The sequence below is a fragment of the Stenella coeruleoalba genome (genome assembly GCF_951394435.1).
Source record: "Stenella coeruleoalba genome assembly, chromosome: 10".
Lineage (NCBI taxonomy): Eukaryota > Metazoa > Chordata > Mammalia > Artiodactyla > Delphinidae > Stenella > Stenella coeruleoalba.
In genome coordinates this window covers 82,439,861-82,454,159 of record NC_137156.1, presented here as the reverse complement: position 1 = coordinate 82,454,159, position 14,299 = coordinate 82,439,861, and the positions used below count along the sequence as shown (strand labels likewise).

At 37.7% G+C, this 14,299-nt stretch overlaps 1 protein-coding gene across 11 annotated transcripts in view; it reads left to right on the top strand.

The window, feature by feature from the left end:
* The window catches only part of SUCLG2 (succinate-CoA ligase GDP-forming subunit beta), a 434,144-nt gene that overhangs the window by 138,474 nt on the left and 281,371 nt on the right, over positions 1-14,299 (top strand). For all 11 annotated transcript variants that reach the window (XR_013830273.1, XR_013830274.1, XR_013830275.1 and 8 more), the window contains 3 exons: positions 1,635-1,731; positions 10,907-11,068; positions 13,427-13,569. Coding sequence is in view for 5 of the 11 variants with exons in the window: in XM_079935031.1 (XP_079791157.1) it covers positions 1,635-1,731; positions 10,907-11,068; positions 13,427-13,569 (402 nt within the window). In the remaining 6 variants the exon portion in view is untranslated. The remainder of the gene's footprint in view (positions 1-1,634; positions 1,732-10,906; positions 11,069-13,426; positions 13,570-14,299) is intronic.

Below are 14,299 nucleotides of genomic sequence, written 5' to 3'. Positions count from 1 at the left end.
GTAAGTGGCTGCTGCAGGAGGACAGATGGGGGCTACGTGGCTGGGGAGTCTGGTGAAGGTTCTGAGGGAGACCCTGGTGTACCTTGGGAATTTTGTATCATGTACATGTACTATCTAGCCAGAAAAAGAAAATATTAAAACATATTCAGTTTTACTCATTATGTTTGTTTATGTCCACTGGCTTTGAAATTAGTATTTAAAGAAGTTTACACATGTATATACAATAAATTAAGATAATATGAATTACATACATCTCCAGGAGTTCTTTACTCAATACCAGAACAAAGAAATCACTCCTGGTATTTACCACAGTGGAACTTTATTCTAGGTAATTGGTTATGTAGGTGCTGTGAGAGCAGAGAAGTTTCAGAGTGCACAGAGAGGCAATGCAGAACTAAACAACAGCAGGAAATTGTTGCTACCTGTGTGCTCAAGGGACAAAGTGAGGCAGTGGTATTACTGGACTTTGGGATACAGAAGTTGGGACCCGGGTGGGAATTAAAGCCAGAGGAGACAGAAAGAAAGGGGTAGAAATACCCCTCTTTTTCCTTCCTCCCACCTCCTGCCTCTCACCGCTGCTTTCCATTGGCTGAACTGAAGCCAGCTGGCCCAGGAGCCTTGGAAACACAGCCTGAAAGTGTCAGCTCCCCTGATACAGAGTAGAGATGGGGAAAAGCCAGAAACGAATCTGAGGGCAAATAATGCAGGATGGGAACAATGAACAAAAATGTAGCAATGGGAAAACCATGGCTGGGAAATAAGACGGAGCCGAGAATGAGACAGAACCCCAGCATTCAGCCTTGATTGCACATGGCACAGTCTCACTGTGCTGCATCACAGGCTGTGTTCACTGCAGGTGCGAGCTTTCCAGGGTGCTGTCACGCCTCATTTGTGATTCTTCCCCAAGCCCCGGCTCACACAATGCCAGCCTGCTGTGACATGAGCAGTTAATAAATGTTGGTTGAAAAGAATGAATGAGCGAGTGAATTTCAAGCAGAGTGAGAAAGATGAAGTCAGGGACACAACACCAGGGAGACTGTGGATATTCTTGCTCTTTGTGGTTTATGCCTTTGGAACAAACGGTTTTTAGTTTGAACTGTGCTATTTAGAAAGTTTACCATTTGGGACTTTCATCTTCCTGTTTTGCAACCATTTCCATTAGACACTCAGTTAATTGTTTTTTCACAGATTATAGGTTTGGATTGATGAATATAATAACAGTTTTATTCCAGCCTAATAAGGAAAACCTTGTCAATATAAACTCTAGAAATCATGTTTACCTTTTACTTAAATGGAGCTTGTTTGTATTAATGATTGTAGCTCATATGGTGCTATAGCTCACCTAATAGGGACATGATAATTTTCAAAAAGATTAAGAACGTTTTTAGGCCATACTGAAAATATTTTGTCTTCTTGATAATGGTATTTCCTGGTGTCTGGAGGAAAGGTGAGCAATTCCTTCTAATGAATAGCAATAGAAATTAAAATAATTATGCTTTTCTGTTTTTCCCTTCAGAAAACCTAAATGAAAATAAAGAGATAACTTGCTATTTTTAAGGTTTCATTAGTCCAGCAAAATAAATGTGGTTTTTTTACTGCTTTCATGTAATTCCATTTCACTTGATCACATTTAGGCTGCAGATCAAATTAAGAAGCTGTATAATCTCTTCCTGAAAATCGATGCTACTCAGGTGGAAGTGAATCCCTTTGGTGAAACTCCAGAAGGACAAGGTAAAAAAAAAAGAGAAAACAAATTAATGTAATTATTTATGCAAACTATAAATTGTACAAAAAGACTGTAGCAGCAGCCTTGCATTAATTTCCTTCAGTAATTTAATTTCTGCCATAGTTTCAAATGCTCCCATGATGCAGTTAAAGATTTCAGCCCTTGAGTCTGTTTGTAGCCAAATGCCAAGCCTCCAGGAAAGTTACTTCTTGTTTTATTTAGAAACATCCGTCCACCATCACCCCCTAGTTTTCATGCCCCTAACTGCTGCTACAGTTAGGTTGGATCAGGAGCCATAGCACTTGGGTGTAATGAATGCACCTGCTTTTATGGAACTGAAACTGTTTGAAGCTTTTTAGTTTACCTAAATCTGCATGTAATTCCACCTTGTGCCTCCTGGTGAAGTTATGTCATCATGGTGAAGCCTCGAGTGCCCCATTGTCAAACTCTTTCCTGTTACTTGGTTAGCAGCTTTCCCTTCAGGTGGGAGAAGGAGACATTTTTGTGGAGAAGGTTTTTTCTTCCCATTGGGTACTTGTAGTGTATCAATAACTGTCTTATATCTCAGCACCTACCACCCTTGCACCGTGTCTTGCATACAGCAAGTATTCAGTAAGGTCTTATTAATTTGATAGCAAAAGCTTGAAAATGTGCATGTGTTTATGGTGGGGGGGGTGGAATATCAAGGGGATAGGATAGTGATAATGTAAATTTCATGAACCTTGTCTTTTTTAGTATCTTTCAACACCAGTGTCTTGTTTGCTGCTTAGCATGTTGTGAGAAGACGGTAAATAAGGATTTGCCATTGGACTAATAAATACCCATTATGTGCAAATACAAATAAGTTCTAGACCAGCGTGGATGGTACAGTTTTTTCTCTTTAGTGTATTTCAGAGATTGTATAGTCAGACTCAGAAAATTTAAAATACCATGTCCTTGGAACCCAGAGAGGCCTGGGATTGCTGTGTTCCAGCCACATATGTGGGCTAAGCCTCAGTTTTTTGTTTGTTTGTTTGTTTTTGTTCGTAAATCCAAAAGAGTGGGTAAAAATGATACCTGTCTTGTAGGGCAGTTGTCTAAATGAGGTGATTGGTGTAAGCATCCAATGTTAGACACAAAATAGGCTGGCCCCTGACGTTCATAAAATGTATTCTTCTCAAGGAGTATAGAAGTAGTCCAGGAAAGGTATAGATTTTATATTTTTATCTATTTTTTTGTTTCGTTTTGTTTTTTGTTTTTAAAGATTTCAGATTAGGACAAGCAAAGAGCTCATGTTTAGGGAACCATTGAAATTAATAGGTTTCATGGTTTACACAAGTGACCACTAGATAAAATTCTGTGGTTGGTCATTTATAAGCGAACTACCTTTATGCTTAAATATTTGAAAAATTGCATTTGGCTGTAAAATAATCAGTATTTGATATAGAGAGGAGAAGAAAATTGTTTCTGGAACTCATACATCACGCACGGTGATAAACTTTTATGTGTCTTCTTTTTTTATTGTTTATTATAACTCTGAAGAGTTAGGAGTTGTTATCTCCATTTTACAGAAGATTGAAGAATGAATTTGGCTCCCCATGGGCAGCTAGTTACTGGAGCTGGGATTCAAACCCTTGTCTTTTGGAGTCTGGTGTGCATGTTGATTCTGATATGCCAGACTAACTTATGGTGACCTGCCTTAAACTGTTAATTTGCTTTCATCAGAGTGATCTAGAAGTAGTCTCCAGTTTGGGAATATCAGTTAAAATTCATGCTGCATTGAGTGGCTGATAATTAAATCCAAGAGAGGAAGTTGCGTTTAAATTCTTAAAGGTCATATATTGCTTTTCAAGCTAATACGCACAAGCAACCTGGTTATTTCATATTAACAAAAAAAATTCAGCCATCAAGTGGGATAAAAATGTCATTTTCATTTATCCCTTTGGGAAGTTGTCGGTCACAGATTGTGGTCTGGCAGCAGGGAACAGGGCTACAAGAACCTTTTCCTAGAGAGTGTTTGTAAAACCTCGTAAAATCTGAAGTTTTCTTTTTAATTATTAAGAGAAAGGAAAATTATTGAGCTTTTTCAAAGGAATCATAAAATATATTCCATGTATATAGTTCATTGAAACATAAGTCTTATGTGATATTTTTAAGAGCAAAATTATCTTCAGCTATTAATTTGTTCATTGTACCATAAAAGTTCAGCTATTGAATTATAATCACAATTAAATAAGTGTGTTGGTTTATAACTCCTAATGAGCAGTAGTCAAATTAAACCCAATTAGGAAACGTTGATGAATGACCAAATGTACAAATTGATCTTCATCATTGTCACATTTCCCTAAAGCAATCCTTTATTTAGGAGCTGTAATAGTAGTCATTTCTACCTTAGCAATATTGACAATATTTATAATCAGAATACTTAAATTTTTTCTTTTAGATCAGTAATAGCAAAACATATAACCTTTCCCATTAAAACCTTGACTTAACAATTACTCTTTTAATTTAGAGGTTTAAGAAGCTTGGCATTACACCAAACTTTTTATTTTAAAAAGTTTTAAACTTATTCATTACACAATTTCTTTGTAAAAGAATTTCTTCAGTATTCTATTGCTTGATGAGGAACATTTTTAAAAATTCCAGGTGAATGGTCATATATATGCATAGTAGATGACACACGGTTGAAAGAATAGCATTGGCCTTGATAACATCTACGCTGCTAGGTCACCAGTGGGGAATTTTTGGTACACTCCAAGAACGATTTTTTCCAATGTGATTAATAGTCTGATTCAAACAATATAAGTTGGCACTACTGACTGTAATGTAGTTTAGTGACTACTAGTTAGGATTATAATGGTTGTTAGTGACACAAACCTGCATCAGCCTAGTTTTTGTTAAAAAGCCCCCTGGGGAGGTGGGTACTTACTTTACTTGTGTTACAGAGAAGTTTAAGGAGTAGACTGGCTTAAGGTATGAAGGTAATCAGGGATTCTCTGGTTGCCCAGTGCTGCTTGCCTCTAAGTCGGCATCTTTGTCAGCCAGCGCCTCTGGAGCTGTCAGCCAAGATGGCTCTCAGTTTTCATCATTCTCCTCCAGCAACAGTAACAGTCCTTTCAGACGATGCTGATTGGCCCTGCTTGGGTCACATGTGCACACCTAGACCATTCACTGAGCTGGAATCACATGGTGAGAAAAAGGCTGTTTCGCAAAGGAAAAAGGGACATTGAGTTGAAACATGTCTATGAGAATGACAACTTTTATTGAAATGAAAGCAAACAAATAGAAAGAAATGAACTATTTTCCTTGCTTGTCCAATTGCAGTGCCAGATTTAATTCATTAAACCTGTAGCCAAGTAAAAAGCAAGGTTTTTTTAAAATTTTTAATTATTTACCTATCTTCATTTACTTGTTTTGTAAGCCACTGTGAGATTTTATATCTTATTTCTTTTCATCCCACTCTCAGCCAGATCTGCCTGCACACAGACTCGTTTCTTTGGTATCTTTAAAACAATGTTTCTCATTGGGGAGAGTGGGCATTTCGTTCCCCAGGGGCTGTTTGGCAATGTCTCGACACATTTTTTTACTAAAATATAATTGACATTCAAGATTATAGTGGTTGCAAGTATACAACACAGTGATTTGATTTATATCTATGTCTATCTAGTGAAATGATCAACACAATGAATCTAGTTAACATGCTTTTTTACTTGTCACAACTTAGGGTGCAGGATGCTACTTGCTTCTAGTGCGTAGATGCCAGAGATGCCACTAAACATTATACAATGCACAGTGCTGTCCCTCTCATAAGAAAATGATTTCACTCAATATGTCAGTAGTCCTGAGGTTAAGAATTCCTGTTCTAAGCCATCTTCATCAGTTGGAGGTGAAATCCATTCACTGAGCTAAAGGAATTAAACCCAATTTAAAACTGACTATCTGGCCAAGATTCCAAGAGAATTAAGGCTGGGTGATCCAAAGTTAAGTGGCACATCAAATTCCTTTCTTTCTTCAGATTAATTTCCCTAAATAACCACCCTGTGTTAGCAAGTGCCCATGTTGTTGGTGGGTGTTTCTCTCTTTATACATAAGACTATTTTCAAGAACATTCTCAGTTCTCTACCTTCCTCTGAAGCTCCCTCCCGCCTAGTGTCTATTTTTCTCTTTTCACAGCAACTAAAGAAAAGTTCTCAAGAGTATACAACTCTTGAAATTAACATTTAACGGAAAGTGGACTAATTTGGAAGTATCAGCGTTTTAAAGCCATCTTGGTAAAGCACATTTCAGTAGCACGTTATGGTTATTTATCACAAATCGAATTCAGTACATTACTTGAAGACAGATGATTTTCCAAAATAATTATGACAAGTCTTATTTCCTGCTGTTTTGTTTTGTTTCTTTTATGTGTGAGTCTCCCCTCTGAAATGTATTTTTCTTTTGTTTAATTCTGTGGCACAGTCTTCTGTTAAAACTCTAGGGTCAGAGGCCGCTAACTGCCAGTCACGTTCTCAGTTCGTTATTGAGGTTGTTGAATTAGCAGCTCACAGAATTTCACACCATTAAACAAAACAACAAAAACACCCTATGAATATAAGTACTGCAGCTTTCTTTGATATTTGTTCAGAAGGAAAATTCATTTTGTATAATCTATCAAGCATATAACAATATGCTTTTGATGGTGAAAATTGTTTTATAAATATTAATAGGTGTGTTTTTTTCACCCACTTTGTACACAGAATGGCCTTTGTTCGAGTTGAATTTTCTATAGAATTGAGATTTCATTAATGTGACATTGAAAAGTTTAATATCTGAACCAAGCTCAGCACCTCCAAAAATACATTTTACCATAGTTTATTGTCTTATTAAATGAAAAAGCCAAGGTCTGAGCAAGGAAGTTTATTTTATTGTGCTATTGTTGGCATAGCCAATCCTTTTTTTTTTTTACATCTTTATTGGAGTATAATTGCTTTACAATGTTGTGTTAGTTTCTGCTATATAACAAAGTGAATCAGCTATATGTATACGTATATCCCCATATTCCCTCCCTCTTGCGTCTCCCTCCCACCCTCCCTATCCCACCCCTCTAGGTGGTCACAAATTACGGAGCTGATCTCCCTGTGCTATGCAGCTGCTTCCCACTAGCCATCCATTTCACATGTGGTAGTGTAGATATGTCAATGCTGCTCTGTCACTTTGTCCCAGCTTACCCTTCCCCCTTCCTGTGTCCTCAAGTCCATTCTCTATGTCAGTGTCTTTATTCTTGTCCTGCCCCTAGGATCATCAAAATCTTTTTTTTTTAATTCCATATATATGTGTTAGCATACAGTGTTTGTTTTTCTCTTTCTGACTGACTTCACCCTGTATGACAGACTCTAGGTCCATCCACCTCACTACAAATAACTCAATTTTGTTTCTTTTTATGGCCAAATAATATTCCATTATATCTATGTGCCACATCTTCTTTACCCATTCATCTGTCGATGGACAGTTAGGTTGCTTCCATGTCCTGGCTATTGTAAATAGTGCTGCAGTGGACATTGTGGTACGTGACTCTTTTTGAATTAGACGATCCATTTTTAACCCGGCAGTTCTGAAAGTGTACTTGGAGGGGTCTTGCAGGGGGAAATTAGCATATAAGAGTCAATCAGTATTCAGGGATTGATCTACTCCTTTTGTGCAAGCTGGAAGTTTTGGTTTATTTTGTTTGTCATACTTTTTTGTTTTCACACTAGTATGATGAACTTTCCTAAGTTTCTCCCTCACTCATACAAATATGATACCTGTGACTATTTTTTCAGTTGTTAAAGTAGGATACAAATGTGATGAGAACTGTGGCTTAGCTGGGATTGGCAATCTTTTTCTGTAAAGGGCCAGTTAGTAAATATTTGGGGGCCATTTAGTCTCTATTGCAGCCACTCATCTCTGCTGTTGTTTTGGGACAGCAACCACAGAGGTGTGTAAATGAATGGTTGTGACTGAATTCCAGTAAAACCGCATTTACAAAAACAGGCAGTGAGCTGGCCCAAGGGCTGTACTCTGCCACTGCCTGACTTAGAGTCTCACTTGGGGCTGTTTTAGACCATCTGTAGCCTCCCTGGCCTTATGCAACGGTGTGGTGTGATTCAAGGATCACCAGAGTCATCTCTTTCATCATCATCCTTTAGGCAAAATCTCCTTCTCTGTCAGTTCCAAAGCCTGAAATGCCAACCATTAAAATCCTTCCTGTGGGAAAATTCTGATGTACTCAGAAGATCGTATTTTTATTGAAAACCATAGGTAACCTGTACATGTGTAAACTCCAGTAGGCATTAGTTTAGATGTACTCTAAACAGAATTCTAGGATTATAAGGGAATGGGACAAAGTACAGGTCATTTTTAGTGATAGGAAGAGAAGAGAATCCAGTAGCCTGGGCCATAAGGACCTATCGTATTTCTGAAGCCCTAAGAAAGCACTGTGCATGTAGAGGATGGCATTGGTAATAATAAAAATAACCAGTGAGTGGCAGCTGTCAGTGAGGCTCAGTGCTTTGCATGCATCCTCCCTTTCCTTCAATACAGTGCAGTAGAAAATACTCTGGTCCCCATTTGATGACAAGGCCACTGGGCTTAAGAGACACGATGGACCCCTGGTTAGGAAGTGTGAGAGTTATAATTCATGCCCAGGTGTTTTTGATGCCAGAGTCTGCGTTAAATGGTCAAGTTCAAGGGAAAACTTTCATAACATTATGAACTGAGATTGTAAGGCAGGAAAGCACTTTGTATGTTTGGGACCATTTTAAAAATATTGAGCAGGTTTAACAAATATGTGTCTAACATAATCCATGTACCTCCTTAAAATGCTTTATCCCCCCCTCTAGCGCCACCCTCCCCCCAAAAGATTTAGGCATTAATGGTGGCAATTCAGTTTTGGATATTTTTCATTACTCCTTACAGTTGCCTTACTTACTTCCTATTGATGTAGTGTTTTTAATTTCTAAAAGCACTTGGACATACATACATTGACCTAATTATGTTGTTTACTTTTCTCTACGGAGGGAGAACAGTTGGCAAGGGACCATAGTAGATACACCTTTTTTCCTACCTATGGATAACCCTATCATCCCACAGTCACTATCTTTAGGTCCTAGGTTAACTCTAAAGTTCTCTCAAGGTGGTCCCCAAATAGTGAACTCATTTCTGTACTTGGCATACATATCATATTACAAGAAAAAGAGTCTTTTGAAAATCTGACTTTGCAGGCATTGAGCTGGGACTGCCTTCTGCGCTTTGCATACATATCCATTAATTACGCTCTCTCTCAAGTAGCTTGTAACTGTAGTCTTTGTAAGGGGCAAAGATCAGCCTGGACCTGTTTTCATTTACTGGTTTATTAACCTTGACCAAGAATTCTTTTATTTGAAACTCTTCACTTAGGAAGTCAATTTGATAGCATTTGCCCATTCATTCTGAACATGTTGGTTTCAAGTAATCTTGCCAGTGAGTAATGGAGGAGCTAAAATTACTAATAAATTAATTAATATATACTTGTAAACCCAATGGAAAGCCAACAATGATGTTGCTTTCCTATCGATTTTTATACCAGTCATTAATTGCTGAGAAAATGCTACTGTAGCAAGCAGAAAACATTGGCCAATTCCTTTGGTAATGTAGGATTCCATCTTTAAGATTTCAGTATTCTGCAAAGTAATTACTCATTTGCTCTGTATATTCACAATGTGTGGGTAAAGGGGTTGGACATTTTGTGGCAACACAAAGGACTCAGGCAGACATTAAATTCCATTTAAGATTCTCCCTTGTCAGTCAGTGTTACTTTAAGTAATTTGTGATTTGGACTTTTATATATGCTGAGAATTCTTAGATGTTAATATGATAATTCTGCATGGATTTGTACCAAAGTGCTCAATTATTGTGGTAGAGAGACCCTTGGAAAAACCCTCTACCTGGGGTCTTTAACTCCAGGATGCTACAATATAACAATATTTTCTTTTCATAGGAAGCAAGTGGGACTAACAGACCATGGTCATTACTTTAGAGTGAAATATATGAAGGTGGTTCTTTCCCTGTCAAGAGTTAGGTGCCTATCAGCAATGCTGGAGGAGGACGGGTAATACCTAAATTCATGGTCAGAGATCCCTGCCTGTCGATATCCCAGGCAGGGTAAAAGAAGGTTATGATGGAACGTCATCATAGACAATTACTTTCTACTCTAAGGGATCTAATAAAAGAGATCAGATCCAAGACACCAAGCACACCACCCATCCCCACTGCAGTCGCTACCTGATTGTACATGTGGAAGATCTGTAAATCAAGGAAAACTCTGTAGTCCCTCCCTGTCGCTGAGCGGGTTTCACTGTGTCCAGGGCTCCTAGCCAGTAAAAAGAGTTAGAGATTTCTGCCAGCACCAGAGGGTGGAGACAGTGGTGCTAATAATGCCTGGCAGCATTCCATTGTAACTGACTAGTCTTGGTCTCTTAATGTTTTGTATCTTGAATCGCAAGAGTCATAAGATGGTCCTGCTCACATCAAGATGATGGTCTAGCTTTAGCAGACCCCAGAGTAAGTGTATCAGCAGTCTAGGGATTGTTGTTTCCATTTTTCAAATAAGAAAACTGAGGTCCAGAAAGAAAGTAGGTTATTTTTATCAAAATTACAAATTTAGTTAAGGATCAAATAATTTTAAAAATCTATTCATTCTGGCCTGGTGTTCTTTCCACTATATCTTCTAGACATATTAGTGAGGATACTGATTAAATAAAAACTTCACTTTGCAACATCAAAAGAAGGACGTAGGGGGACAGCATTAAGCGTTATTGTCTAGTCTCTCCTTGCATTGAAGTGAAAGGTTAAATACTAAAAATAAGAACTGTAATAAAAACTGCAAATCAAATCTGTATGTAACTATGCCAGTCTGTAGCTTTTAATGAGTAATGGCAACTTACATTGTTATTTTATAGAAACCAACAGATATAAATTATTATGCTTTTTATTAGGATGTAAATCCCTTGAAAACAGGGACCATGTCATATTTGTCTTAGTAGCCTTAAAGTTTAAAGGTCAAGAAAGCCATAACAGCTTCTCCTGCCTGAAGCATGAGAAAAAATAACAATATTTGACTTTCTTTCTCCGGCACTTGTCAGCCTGAAGAACTTAATTTATAGATCCTTAGGAGATATTTAGGTATGTTTCTTTTTTCTTTATTAGTTGTCTGTTTTGATGCCAAGATAAACTTTGATGACAATGCAGAATTCCGACAAAAGGACATATTTGCTATGGACGACAAATCAGAGAATGAACCCATTGAAAATGAAGCTGCCAAATACGACCTAAAATACATAGGACTGGACGGGAACATTGCCTGCTTTGGTAAGAAAGCAGTTATATCAAAAGAATTATTTGTGGATTTTTGCAGAATTTAGGGCCCCTTGGTTTCTGAAATGTTATTTCCCAATAGCAAGTAAACATATGAGATTTTTGTAGCCAAACACTCTTAAGAAACAACCCAAAATTTCTTCCCAAAGTTCATTTTGGCTGGTGGTCACCAGTTTAAAGCAGGGTTTCTCACTTCTGGCACTATGAACATGTTGGGTTGGATAATTCTTGACTGTGGGGCGCTTGCCTGTGCTGCATTGTCACCAGTTGTGACAACCAGAAATGTCTCCAGACATTACCTTTTGGTAAGCACAGTCACCCCAGTTGAGGACCACAACATTAAAGTATTTCAGTTAAACTTTGATTAGTAAAGGTCAGAACTTCTGCTACTCTAGTCAATGTTAATATGCTAGGAATTATTCTGAAATCTTGGTTTAAGATAAATTGCTTTCTTAGAGGAAGTAGAAGAGAATGAATACTTCAATCATTATACTAAAGTTTCAGGTGCTGTGAAAACCAAATGATAAAATGTTTACTCCATTATGTCAGTTTATTAATAAGACAGTTGATTTTATCATAGTCATCTAAATTTGTAAAATTGGCTTATTAGCAGAGATAAGAATGGGTCTAGAGAGGCAGTACAATTTCTGCATTGTCCATAGTATGGTACTGAGATTTATATACTTCTCTGTTTCTGGTGGAAGCAATTCACTGCACTTGAAACCGAGGTCTTAATCTCAATGGAATTAAAATAAAAAAGATTTGTAGCTCATTAAACCAGCAGTATCATTATATTCAGAACTGAACAGACCTCATCCAGTAGTTTGCTGTTCAATACAATAGAAAATGACACCCAATTACGAGTGATACCAAAGGCTCTTGCTTTGTTTTGGAGCAAAAACTCTAATGTACCAGATCGCTCACATCATTCTGATCTTGATAAGTTAATATGCTCTCAATATTTGTAGGCGTTTAGAAAGGGGAAACATATAATGGTGTGTTTAGAGCAAATTAAATACATATTCTTTGTAGCCTCTATAGGAGTGTGCATGATTTGGCCAAGATAGCAGTCTCAAAAGCTACAATTAACACATTTCACATGGTTTTAAGATCATATATGAATGACTTTTATTTTAGTTGTCCCAGACTTAATTAAATTAGTCACAGTTCATAGGCTTACTTGAGGAATTCAGGGGTCAGAAAAAGTGAAAGCTACTTTACCTGGAGAGTTTTTGCTGTGTTCAACACTTTTTTGGCACTTTCTAACCTAAGGAAAGCAATTTCCTATAATTAAGCTTAAGAAGCAAAAGAAGTGCAGTGGATCAATAAAACTTCGCTCTGGAAAATAAAAATTTTTATGTTAAAACTCTTTCCTTGGTTTCTTAAGAAAAGCTACTGGGATGTTGGCAACATTTTGGTTCTAGTTTTAATGATCAGGTTGCTAGTGAGCATTTCTTACATTAATTTGAAACAGGAATGGGGGTTAGGAATGTTGTTTTAATGCTGTAATTTGTTCATTTGCTTTCTAAGTTTCTCAGAGAACGCATAAACTTGCATGGTTGTGCTAAGTGTAAAATAGTGTGGAGTCCTATTGAAGTTGAGATCCCTGTGGTTCAACCCCAGAGGGATGCCACATTCAAAGGAGCATATTCTCAGCAAGCAAAAAATTGAAAGAATCACATTCTTTACTCAAATCTCTTAAAGAATATTAAAAAGAATGTAATTCATAAGCTCTAGCAACTTTTCATATCCTTTTTCCTCTCTTTTGCAGTTCTCTTAAACTCCATACTTTCCAGAACCTAAAACTCCTTCCTCTACTAATCGTCCAAATTTATTACTTACTTAAGCTATTCCCTTCTTTGTGTTTCCCAGATTGATTTAACTTCTCAATAAATTCTTCTTCCCATTCCCAGGTCTTTTTGTTTATTCTTTCTATGCACATTTCCTGATTATTCTTTTTTTTTTTTTTGGGGGGGGGGATGGTACGTGAGCCTCTTACTGTCGTGGCCTCTCCCATTGCAGAGCACAGGCTCCGGACGCGCAGGCTCAGCGGCCGTGGCTCACGGGCCCAGGCGCTCCGTGGCATGTGGGATCTTCCCGGACCGGGGCACGAACCCATGTCCCCTGCATCGGCAGGCAGACTCTCAACCACTGCGCCACCAGGGAAGCCCAACAGTCCTGATTATTCTTAAAGTCTATGAATTTATCTGGCTGAATAGAATTCCAAGCAGGGTGGAAATTGGCCTAGTAAAGTCAGGGCTCTCTTTTAGCAATATGGGGGAGGGACAAAATTTATGCACCCTTTCATGTTGTTAAATTTATCCTGTCTTATGTGCCATTTGCATTTCACAGTGAATGGTGCTGGACTCGCCATGGCTACCTGTGACATCATTTTCCTGAATGGTGGGAAGCCAGCCAACTTCTTGGATCTTGGTGGTGGTGTAAAGGAATCTCAAGTATATCAAGCATTCAAATTACTCACAGCTGATCCTAAGGTAACCTCTCTCTTTGTAGGGAAGATTGCATGGTGTAATGATTTCTCACCATCAACATCTACCTTGTTCCTGCTGCTAAGGGTTAATAAGCCAACCCATGTACTTTGCAGCCCCAGGTGCAAATCCTGCCTTATATCTCATTGGAATGCATGATGGTTTAAATCATCTGGGTGAAAGGTTTATAAGTGCCCCTAGGATTTTATTTCAGGGTATGTGCTTACAAAGTTCTGGGAGGTAGAAGGAAATTTTTTTAAAAAGTGTAGTGCAAATAATGAAACATTGGTTGGCATGAAATATTTTTTGGGTCCTTCACAGTGAAGCGATTAGTTCTATGCTTATGTGACTTAGAGAGGACTGAGTCTCAGATTCCTTTCATAAAGATGCTGAAGATATTATAAGATTAAGACAGAAGAAAGTTACAGGCTTATAATATTATATATTACTGGAAAATAATGACCCCACCTCCTTCTATATGCTTTTCAATTTTCATCTCTGACAATTACAGACGTTACAGTTTGTAACATACGCTCTAAGTAGCATATAATGTTGTTTCATGGGCATCTTCTTAACTAGAATGTAGCTATCATACTCATGCTAGGTGCATAGAAGGTATTCAGTAAATATTTAATCAATTTAAGTACCAGTATGGTTTGTTTCCATTGTAGGTATTCAGTTGTCTATGATAACATGATTTAGGTGGATATTATTATATTGAAAAGACTAATATTTT